Raw genomic sequence first — 12,219 nt, 5'->3', positions numbered from 1 at the left:
TATACGTTAGGCAATAACATCATATATGCAAAAATTATATTGGCCAATGTACTTAAAATCAATGTTAATGTAATAACATGGATTTTAACATTTCAAAGATTTTAGCGTTGTGTTCATATCAATTCTTTATAAGGATTCTCTTTTCTTGCATATAATAATTGAATTAGTTTCTTGTTTTGTCACATAAATAATTTACTATATATATATTATACCATTGGGATGCGACTCTTCCCCAGACTCTGTGTAAACGCGAAATATTTCGCGCATTGAACTATCATTATACATAATTAATATATATTTTTTATATATTAGACTAACGAATATAATTATTTTAAACCGACAGATCAAATGTGTAACTTGCCCTACAAAATTTTCTACTCCCGAAGGATGTTGAACGCAAGATTTTTAAGAGAGTGGCGCTGCATGCCCTGACTTCAACTAAGAAATTCGGATTTTGATTTTCTTTAGGATGATGTTGCAGATATTGCCGAGAGATCATAACACGAAACAGTCCTTTTCGACCGCTGCTATATGACGAAAGTTCTTTTTGACCATGTCAAACCTATCTTATCTTAAAACAAATGCATGTTAGTTTTGTTAAAAAACAATTACGAGTATTTTTTTTTCTTGTAAAATTAGTTGATTTGTTTTCCAGAAAACAAAAAATATTCAAAGACAATTGTTCCAATATAGGAGACACTTGGTACAAAACAAAATTCAAATAAACAAATTGTCTTTTAATTTTTAAAAAAAAAAACATTGAAGGAAGAAGTTTACTAAACAAAATTAGTAATTCTAACAAACCTAACAAAAATGGGGTTCCTTTATTTTGTATCTTTGGCGGGCTTGTTATGACTCATGCCATGTGTTTGGGTTCCATTATTAGCCAACTTTTTGTTTCTTTTTTCTTTTTTTTTGGGGTCATTTGTTTTCTTCTCTTTTGTTCCCAATTCCTTAAAGATCTCAATGGTTTGACTGGTAATCACAAACTTAGAATATCAAAAAGAGAAAGAAAGAAGAAAGAAAATAAAAGCAGGGGGAAAACATATAGCTAAAAAAACCCAACAACAACAACAATGAGGCTATGGAGAAAAGCTTCTGGATTGATCAAAGATCGTAACAGCCTATGGCTTGCTAGCCTATCAAGACGAACAGCTTTTCGAAATCCTGAAATGGAAGCTGCTGTAATCAAAGCCACAAGCCACGACGAATTCTCAATTGACATGAAAAATGTTGATCGTGTTTACAAATGGCTACGTTTATCTCCTAGCCATCTTAAATCTCTTATATGGGCAATTTCTTTACGTATGGAGAAAACTAAAAGTTGGGTTGTTGCAATTAAAGGTTTAATGCTTATGCACGGCGTTTATAGTTCCAAACTCCCTGCTATTCAAAGAATTGGAAGATTGCCATTTGATCTTTCAAATTTCAAAGATGGTCATTCTAATCCTTCGAAAATGTGGGGGATTAATGCGTTTGTTCGCGCTTATTTCACCTACCTTGATCAGAAATCCTCTCTTCTTTTCATGAATTTGCAAGAAAGGAAGAATCTACAAAATTTGGACAACATCAATAATAAAAATGTTGTTGTTCAAGGAAGATATTCCATGATTCAAGATCTTGTGTTACTTCAAAAGCTCCAATTTTTGCTTGACATGTTGCTTGAAATTAGGCCACTATGTCATACGGCTATTGTCCCTCTTGTTCTTGAAGCAATGGATTGTGCTATTATTGAAGTTTTCGACGTTTATAGCAGAATCTGCAATGGAATTGCTAGAGTTTTGTTGAGGATTTATTCAGCAGGGAAAGTTGAAGCTAGCATGGCACTTAGGATTGTGCAAAAAGCAACCATTCAAGGGGAAGAATTGTCTCTGTATTTTGAGCTTTGTAGAAGCATTGGGGTGAAAAATGCAGCAGAATGTCCAAGAGTTGAGCAAATACCAGATGAAGATATCAAAGAACTTGAGGAAATCATTAATGGGGTTTCTGAAAAAGCCTCACAAATGCCTCAATTAGTACATGAGAGTACTAAAGCCATTATGGTACATGAAACTGGTAATCAAAATCTTGAAGAGCAGAGCAAATTGAGGACAGTAATTACTGATCGTTGGGAGACATTTGATGAAGATTTGAAGCAAACTGATGGCTCTTCTCGTGCTATAGTAAAAGTTACACTAACACCAATTAATCCTTTTACTACTTTAATTCCTACTTCTACCATTAATGTACCTGGTAAACCTCAAGAATTACCAGACCTAATTAGCTTCTTGTGACGCGGTGATTGCATCTTTTGGCTTGATATGGCTTCTTCAAATGCATTGGTTTGGTGACAAAAATGTTAAGATATAGCAAAAACAGAAATTAAAGAAACATTATCTACATTATACATATTTGTATCATTAGATTTTATTTAGTTAAAGGAATTGTTGAAAGTGTGTCCAATAGAGAGTACTTGTTAAGAAGCAGCACTGCTACACACCAGAATTAGGTTGGTGCTGACCCCATTAAGTTGCTACAAGTTACACACATAAGGTTCTTTCTAAAGAAACAAATGTAGAGGAGGCATTTGTTAGACAAAGGAGAATGGACTATTGACTTCCCAAAAGGACTTTTAATTGCACCACAAAAAGGAGATTACAATGCTCTTTTCAAGAAGTGCAAGTGAAAAAGAAGACTTGTCTGTGACAATGTGCTTCGAATTCATTGCCTGGAAATTGAAGTGAGAAAATATCATAGATCATATCATTGATGAACACAAGTTGGTACTAAATTAGGCGAATTTACCCAACCATACAAGACGTTTACTGGAAAACGAATCTACAGAGAGTCTAGCTAAATATGGATGTAATTATCTAGGGTGTGATATTATCACCCTTGCCCCTTTTGTATTTAATACTATTATGACTGATCTCATTGTACGTTGTTCTCCTAGCAAAATTTAATACAACGTAGAAATAATTATTAATGTAATACATCTTTTCCTTTTAAGCAAACAAAAGGAAAAAGGATTTGTTTTGAGTCGTTTTCATTCATTTTCTAATTTCTACTTTGTCTCTTATTTTGTTCTATTTTTTCTGTCTCTTCTAATGAAGTTTGATACTGTTAATTAATTTAAGCAAAAGTGTCAAAAGCATTTGGGGTCGGTCATGAATTATAGAATACAAGAACAAATAAATATGCCTTTATTTAATCGTGGAAAGAGCTAGGCTATTAGCTTCAGTTTTTATTCTTAAATGTGTGCATCCATAACCCCAATGACTCTTTCAAGGTTTAAAAATTTTGATCTCGAATTATGATCTTGAGCTTACACAATTAAAAAGAAATCTTTCTTTTTTACCATATAAGATTTTAAATGCATTTTTATTATTAGTTTTTAAGAGTTGCATTGCAGCAAAATGTGATTATGATCCTTTTCTCAGTGATATTCCATTTTCCGTCATCAAAAAATTATGTACAGTGAAAAAGGAGGAAATAAGTACAGAAAGAATTACATGGTTGTATAAATCCTAAGATTCGTGGTAAATGAATCCATAGATTCATGTATCGGTGAAAAAATAAAATAAAATAAAATAAAAATAGATTCATGAGTAAGTCTTCATAAAAATCAAATTTTAAATAATTATATAAATACCTCTTCTTAAGCTCATTTAATTAATTATTTGCAGAGGGGAAAATTCAAAATAAAATTAAATTCCAATAATTATCAAACCAGCAAATTCACGAAATTTCATAAATAATTTATGTAATTATCAAACCAGCAAATTCATGAATGCTAAGATTATTTACTCCTATTTTTTCAATTTGCAGTATATAATTTATGTAATAATCGTGTTGGGTTACGGTAACTCATTATTGTAATATGGCCATTAATTTGGCTTCTTCTCAAGTGGGGTCAAATTTTCATGACATTTGTCATGACATAATATCCACTATAACAAATTTGTGGATCATGATATTTCCCATGACATAATATTCACTATTAGGTCAAGGATTTCTTGCTATAAATAGAGGAGTTTCTCCTCATTTGTAAACACACAAATTCAAGAGTTTTTCACTCTTGTCTTTCTTTCTCCTTCTTTATTTCATTATAAAGTATTTTGTAAGAGAGTGAGTGTTGGGAAACACTTGTGTGAACCCTTTTTTTGGAGTGATCTTGTGAGATTATTCTCTTGGGGTATTTGGGACTAATTAGAGTATTTACTCTAATTTTGTACTCTTATTGATATAGTAAAATTGCTCCTCTCCGCTTGTGGACGTAGGTCACCTTGACCGAACCACGTTAAATTTGTCTCTTCTTTATCTTCTTTAATTGGCGTTATTATCAACTTGCATTGTCTTTGTTATTATCATTATAACGTTGTTTGGCTAAATTTCACACTACCTGGTTTTCCGATCCTAACAAATTGGTATCAGAGCCAGATCTAACCGGGTTAGTTTAAATAGCCAAAATGACTCTAACAAAGTCTTATGTTGAGAAATTTGACCGAAGTGCAAACTTCAAAATATGGCAATTAAAGATGGAAGCTATCCTAATTCAGGATGACTTAGATTTGACACTGCAAGGAAAGGAGAAGATGTCGGATAAAATGACGGACGATGAGTTTGCCGTCATAGACAAAAAGGCAAAAGCAGGTATTATTTTAAATCTTTCAAATGAGGCTTTGCGTGAAGTTGCAGCAGAAAGCTCAGCCAAAGGCATATGGGAAAAGCTTAAAACCCTATATATGAAAAGAACAGTAGAAAACAGGCTTTACCTAAAGCAAAAACTCTACACTTTTCGTATGGCTGAAGGTACCTCTATACTTACACATCTTGATATTTTTGATTCTCTTCTTATGGATTTAAGTAACATAGATGCTGAAATCAAAGATGAGAATCAAGTTGTGTTATTGCTTGTTTCCTTACCCAGTCGTTTAAACATATAAGAGATACTATGCTTTATGGAAAGGATAATATCTATTATAAAGATATCAAATCTATTTTGAAATCAAAAAAATAAATAGATAGAGATATTACTGGGGAAACTAGTGGGAACCAAGGGGAAGGCTTACTCATAAGAGGTAGATCCAATAAGAAAGATTCAAGTAGTGAGAAACCTAAATCAAGGTCAAAATCCAGATACAGAAATGTTATGTGCAAATTTTGTCATAAGAAATGTCACATTATTTCTGAATACTTTAAATTGAAAAACAAAGAAAAGCATATAGAAAAGAAAAATAAGCACAAATATACTGACACTGCCGAAGCAAGTGTAGCTGCTGATGAGACTGAGGGAACTATTTTTTTAGCAACTAATAATAGTTTCAAATCTAACAATGAGTGAATTTTAGATTCGGGTTGTTCTTATCATATGTGTCCCAGTCAGGATTTATTTACCACATATGAATCTATTGGAGGTGGAGTTGTCTTGATGGGCAACAATGTTGCCTGTAAAGTTATTGGAAAATGTACAGTCCGAATCAAAATGCACGATGGTGTGGTGAGAACTCTCACCGATGTTAGACATGTTCCTGACTTGAAGAAAAATTTCATCTCTTTGGGCACTCTAGAATCTCTTGGGTGCAAGTACACAGGTGAAGGTGGAGTTATGAAAATTTCTCATGGTGCTCTTGTGATCATAAAAGCACGCAGATCTGGCACATTATATACTCTTTTGGGATCTACTGTTACAGGTGTTGCTGCAGTTTCAATATCAGATAAATCAAATTCTGACATCACCAAATTGTGGCATATGGGATTGGGGCATATGAGTGAAAAAGGTCTTTTCATCCTCAGCAAAAGAGATTTCTTATGTGGCCAAAGTACCAGAAATATGAAGTTCTGTGAACATTATGTGTTCGGGAAGCAGAAAAGAGTCAGCTTCAAATCTCCAGCGATTCATAGAACAAAAGGTACTTTGGATTACATTCATTCAGATCTGTGGGGTCCTTCACATACCCCATCAAAAGGTGGTGCCAGGTATATGTTAACTTTTATTGATGATTATTCAAGGAAAGTTTGGGTTTATTTCCTGAAAAATAAAAGTGATGTTTTCTTAAATTTCAAACAATTGAAAGTTTTGATTGAGAAGCAAACAGGAAAACAGGTTAAGCGGCTTAGAACAGATAATGGTTTGGAATTTTGTAATGATGAATTCAACGAATTTTGCAAGAATGAAGGAATTGCTAGACATCGTACTGTGAGAATAACACCTCAGCAAAATGGTGTGGCAGAAAGGATGAATAGAACTCTTTTGGAAAGGGCTCGTTACATGATTTCAAATGCTGGGTTGACAAATGCCTTTTGGGCAGAAGCTATCTCTACAGCTTGTTATATCGTCAACCGAACTTCTTCTGCACCTTTGAACTTTAAGACTCCAGAGGAAATGTGGTCAGGTACTCCTGCTAATTATATTGATTTAAAGATATTTGGTTGCCCTTCATACATGCATGTAAATGATGGAAAATTAGAGCCAAGGGCTAAAAAGTACATTTTTCTTGGGTGAAAGGATACCGACTATGGTATCCTGATCCCACGATACCAAAATTTATAATTAGCAGAGATGTAACCTTTGATGAATCCTCTATGTTACATTCTAGAAAAGAGTCTTCTAGTTCTTGTAATACAGATAAAGGAAAGAGTACACAGAACCAGGTGGAGATTGAGATTGGCATTCCTTCTGAGCCAAGCTCATCAACTTTAGAGCAAAATACAGTTGAAACTCCTGAAGTTGAGACAGAAGCTGAAATTCCTGAAGTTGAGACTCTTGAAGTTGAACCAGAAGAAGAGAGGTATTATATAGCCAAACATAGACCAAGAAGAGAAGGTAAACAACCATTAAGGTTTGGAGATTATGTTGCATTTGCTTTTTCAGTTGCACAGGAAACTGAAGAAATTGGAGAACCATCAAAATATTCAAAAGCAGTTTTCGGTGCTGACTCATTCAAGTAGCTGATTGCAATGAATGAAGAAATTGAGTCTCTCCACAAGAATGGTACTTGGTCTCTTGTGAAGCCGCCATCAGGAAAAAGAATTGTTGGTTGCAAATGGGTCTTCAAGCAAAAGGATGGCATTCCAGGGGTTGAAGATGCGAGGTATAAGGCACGATTAGTTGCAAAGGGTTATAGTCAGGTACAAGGAGTTGATTTTAATGATATTTTCTCACCTGTTGTTAAACATAGCTCTATTCGTGTCTTGCTTGCCTTCGTTGCCATTTATGATTTAGAATTAGAACAACTTGATGTTAAGACAGCTTTCTTACATGGCGAACTTGAGGAACAAATATACATGCATCAATTCGAAGGATTTGAAATTGAAGGAAAAGAAGATCATATTTGCTTGTTGAAGAAATCCTTGTACGGATTAAAGCAGTCTCCAAGACAATGGTATAAAAGGTTTGATTCCTTTATGTTGGGTCATGGTTATTCGAGGAGCATGTATGATAGTTATGTTTACTTACGGAAGTTAAATGATGGTTCATTTGTGTACCTATTATTATATGTTGATGACATACTCATTGCTGCTAAGGATTTAACAGAAATTCACAACTTGAAAAGTCAGTTGAAAAGTGAATTTGAGATGAAAGATTTGGGAACAACTAAGAAAATCCTTGGCAATCAAAAGAGATCGAAAAGCCAACAAGTTATTCCTGACCCGGAAGAAGTGCTTGGAGAAAGTCTTGGAGAGGTTTGGCATGAAAGATGCTAAACCAGTTAGTACCCCTCTTGCTGCTCATTTTAAGTTATCAGCTGCTCAGGCCCCACAGTCAAAGGAAGAAGAGAGGTACATGGAACAGGTTCCTTATTCCAGTGCAGTCGGCAGTATTATGTATGCAATGGTTTGTACACGTCCAGACATTTCACAAGCAGTGAGCGGGGTAAGTCGGTATATGTCACGACCAAAAATTCCACCACAGGCGTCGTGATGGCACCTAGTCTCTAAGACTAGGTAAGCCGATTACAATTACCTTTTGAAGCCATATTTTTTAAACTAACAACGGAAATAATTATAATATACAACCTCCCAAGACTGGTAGTACTGAGTCACGAACTCTAACTGAATACTTGGAATGATCACGAGGACCGAATATGCAATACTCTTTGATTACAAATTAATAGTACAATGAAATGAAAAGACCCCAAGGGACTGCGACGACCAAGCAGCTCTACCTTGAATCCTTACGATCCCGATGTAACTCTGCTCTACTCAGATATCTCCAATACCTGGCTTTGCACAAAAATGTACAGAAGTGTAGTATGAGTACACCACGGTCGGTACCGAGCAAGTATCAAGACGAACCTCGATGGAGTAGAGACGAGGTACAGTCAATACACTCACTAGTCTAATAATCTGTGCAATATAATATACAAAATAATAGGAAACAAATAACAGTAGGACAACATGAAAACAATCAGTGATATGCACAGCAGACAACAAGAATACCATTAATATCATTCAACCATTAATAAACACAAGTACACCCAATTAAATCAAGTTCTTCAAATAAATGTCTTTCACATATAATTCTTCCAAATAACTCTCTTTCAAATATAATTTTCTCAAATAATTATTTTTCAAATATAATTCTTTCAATAAATCTTTTCAAATATAATTTTCTCAAATAAATATCTTTCAAATAAAAATTCTTTCATATAATACTTTCTAAGTAAAAATCCTTCCAAATAAATATTTTGAATATAATTCTTTCAATTAAAAAGTCACCATGTGACACCTTATTTTATAATCATAAAAAATACGGGTCTCAGCCCATTTTTATATTTTTCGTAAACATGGGTCTCGGCCCATTTTCATATTTCCACGGTACCTCGTGTCAATAATTAAATTATCATATTTTCCCGACACCTCGTGCCCTCATTTCATATCACAATTGTACGGACAATTCACGCGCCAATTATCATTATCATTTCTTCACAGCACCTCGTGCCCACATTTCATATCACAACTGCACGGACAATTCACGTGCTAAATATCATCATTATTTACTCACGGCATCTCGTGCCCATATTTCAATTTATAATCCGCCCGTCAATGGCCACAGGTTCTCAATTTCAACATAAAACGATCGTTATCAATGTACTATCAACAAGACAATTGCACAAGGCATAAAAATAAACACAAGAAAAATCACAACATCACATAAAAATTATCAACACCACAACCCCACATCATCACATATCGTCCCTGACAATAGCCACCCTTATCGCTCTTATTGCCACCCTTATCACTCCTATAGCCACCCTTATCGCTCCGCCCAGACAATATCAATAGCCACCTTTATCGCTCATTTTGCCACCCTTATCACTCCTATAGCCACCCTTATCGCTCCGCCCAGACAATATCAATAGCCATCATTATCGCTCATATTGACACCCTTATCGCTCCTATAGCCACCCTTATCGCTCCACCCAGACAACATTCCAACAAAAACAACAACAGTGAAATGCCATTATAACAACATAAAATCAACGGTGAAATGCCACCATTATCTCTCCAAAATAACAACTCACACAACACAATAATTTATACGGAATATTATCACAACAACATAACAAAGATCAATTCATATCACAATTTGCCCTATGGCTACAACCAAATTCCAAAGCTACAACCAAGTCAATTAATTTTACAACAAATAGCCAAAAGCTCCACACAATGTGTACAACACCCAAAAACAATCAATAGAGAATGAAATTACTCAACATAAACCAAAGTCTTCAAAAAAATCAAATTTTCAATAATTATATAAACACCTCTTCTTAAGCTCATTTAATTAATTATTTGCAAAGGGGGAAAATCCAAAATGAAATTAAATTCCAATAATTATCAAACCAGCAAATTCATGAAATTTCATAAATAAACAAGTAACAATCACATCACATTATCATATAACAACAGAGTCAACAACAAGGATTTAGGCACGACAAGTAGATGATTAAATATATGCCAATAATTATTCAATTTACTACACAATATGCTCAAGACTTTAACTCAATAAAATTTACACATATAAACCAAGTACGTACTCGTCACCTCGCGTACATGGTTTTCAATTACAAAAATTGCACATAAGACTCAATGCCTAAGGGGTAATTCCCCGACTCGAGGTTAAGCAAAACACTTACCTTTTTGAAGTTAGGCCGATATTCCAAAATAGCCTTCTTGCTTGAATTGACCTCCGAACAGCTCAAATCTATCCAAATTAATTGTATAACTCCATTAAAATTCGTCAGAAATAATTCCGGATAATAATACATCAACTTAAAAATTTATTCCAAAAAAGTCAATAAAAGTCAACGCGGGGCCCGCCCCTCGGAACCCTAACATAATTTTCATGAAATACGAACACCCATTCCGATACGAGTTCAACCATACCAATTTTATTGAATTTCAATAATAACTCGACCTCCAAATCTTAAATTTTTGTTTTTGGAAGATTTTACAAAAATCTTAATTTTTTCTCCATTAAATCCGAATTAAATAATGGATTCAAAGACATAATCATGAAAATTAATCAAAACTGGATAAGAATCACTTACCCCAAATACCCACGCAAGAATCTCTCCAAAAATCGCCTTCTACCGAGCTCCAAATTTGATTTTGAGTTATGAACTCAAACCTCCGTTTTTGGGACTTTTAATTATTCCCAGATAGGCCTTCTTCGTGTTTGCGACCACAGCTTTGCATTCGCGAAGCACAAAAAATATGCTGCCCAGATTCCTTCTTCGCGTTCGCGATATTTTCATCGTGTTCGCGATGCCTTCCGACCTTTGCCCTTCGCGTTCGCGAAGGCTTAACGCCAGGCAGGCCCCCAACTCTCTTTCTTCTTCGCGTTCGCGTCTGCCCACTCGCGTTCGCGTAGGCTTTCCTCATCTCCTTCTTCGCGTTTTCGGCTTCTTCATCGCATTCGCGATGGGCAAATCCCAGTCGTCCAAAATCCTTCTTCGCGAACGCGTGAGACCCTTTGCGTTCGCGAAGAACAATACCAGATATCAGTTCCAGCAGTTGCAAAACAAGGAGAAATGATCTGAAACCATCCCGTAACTCACCCGAGCCCCCCGGGACCTTAACCAAATATACCATCAAGTCCAAAAATATCATACGAACCTGCTCAAAGCCTCAAATCACATTAAACAACATCGAAACGATGAATCGCACCCCAAATCAAAATCTATGAACTTTCAAATTCTATAACTTGTGCCGAAACACATCAAATCAATCTGAAATGACTTCAAATTTTGCACACAAGTCATAAATGACATAACGGACGTATTCAAATTTCCAGAATCGGATTCCGATTTCGATATCAAAAAGTCGACCCCCCGGTTAAACTTCCCAAACATTCAACTTTCGGTATTTCAAGCTTAATTCCACTATGAACCTCCAAATAATTTTTCGGATATGCTCCTAAGTCCAAAATCACCATACGGGGATATGGACATCATCAAAATTCCATTCCGGAGTCGTTTTCTCAGAAGTCAACTCTTCGGTCAACTCTTTCCATTTAAGCTTCAAATTAAGGATTGTTCTTTTAATTTAATTCCGAATCTTTAGTAAATCAAACTCGACCACACCCACGAGTAATAATACATATTGCGAAGCTTCTCGAGACCTTAAGTCTCTAAACGGGGCATAAATTCTTAAAACGACAAGTCGGGTCGTTACGTTCTCCACCTCTTAAACAAACGTTCGTCCTCGAATGTTCTAAGAATTATTTTGAGATTACCAAATTGATGATTTTACTTTTACACATATATTCACAATTGATTCCACGCTACCACATTTGAGATAAGCGTGAGAACATCATCTCATTTGAGATTATTTCTTTTATCCATACTTGAAAACTTTAAGGCCATTTTCTTACGCTCCAATATTTTCAAAAGGCCAGATTTCTCACAACAACGCACAGTATTAGTCTCAACTGGCTATAGCAACTCGTGTCTATGCACACATCAATTTTCTCGATAGTGTTGAAGTAATTCAAAACTTTCTCTGGGGTGCTACATTAATCCCCGCTTAGGATCAATCGCCCTCAAACACATAACATATTTATCTCTTCTTTTGCAATTCTCAATCCTTCAAATTTTACTAACTCCCAAATTTTTCAGAAACTTCGGCAGAGTCTCCCCTGCAATTGGGCCTATCCACCTACCAGAGTAGCACCAAAATAACTCCTAACAACACATCCACAACCCAACACAATACCACAAGGTATATATCAAT

At 35.2% G+C, this 12,219-nt stretch overlaps 1 protein-coding gene across 1 annotated transcript; it reads left to right on the top strand.

Annotated features, from left to right (window-relative positions):
- Window positions 1-931: 931 nt before the first annotated feature.
- On the top strand, window positions 932-3,005 carry LOC107827223 (putative clathrin assembly protein At1g25240). The gene has a single exon (XM_016654320.2). The coding sequence runs from the start codon at window positions 1,077-1,079 to the stop codon at window positions 2,271-2,273; it is 1,197 nt and encodes a 398-aa protein (XP_016509806.1). The 5' UTR covers window positions 932-1,076; the 3' UTR covers window positions 2,274-3,005.
- Window positions 3,006-12,219: the final 9,214 nt, after the last annotated feature.

Source organism: Nicotiana tabacum, chromosome 9 (genome assembly GCF_000715075.1).
Source record: "Nicotiana tabacum cultivar K326 chromosome 9, ASM71507v2, whole genome shotgun sequence".
Lineage (NCBI taxonomy): Eukaryota > Viridiplantae > Streptophyta > Magnoliopsida > Solanales > Solanaceae > Nicotiana > Nicotiana tabacum.
This window is presented reverse-complemented; position numbering and strand designations above follow the sequence as displayed.

Bases quoted from the DNA above. Each gene is read 5' to 3' on its own strand.
- LOC107827223 (XM_016654320.2), top strand. From the start codon at position 1,077: ATGAGGCTATGGAGAAAAGCTTCTGGATTGATCAAAGATCGTAACAGC.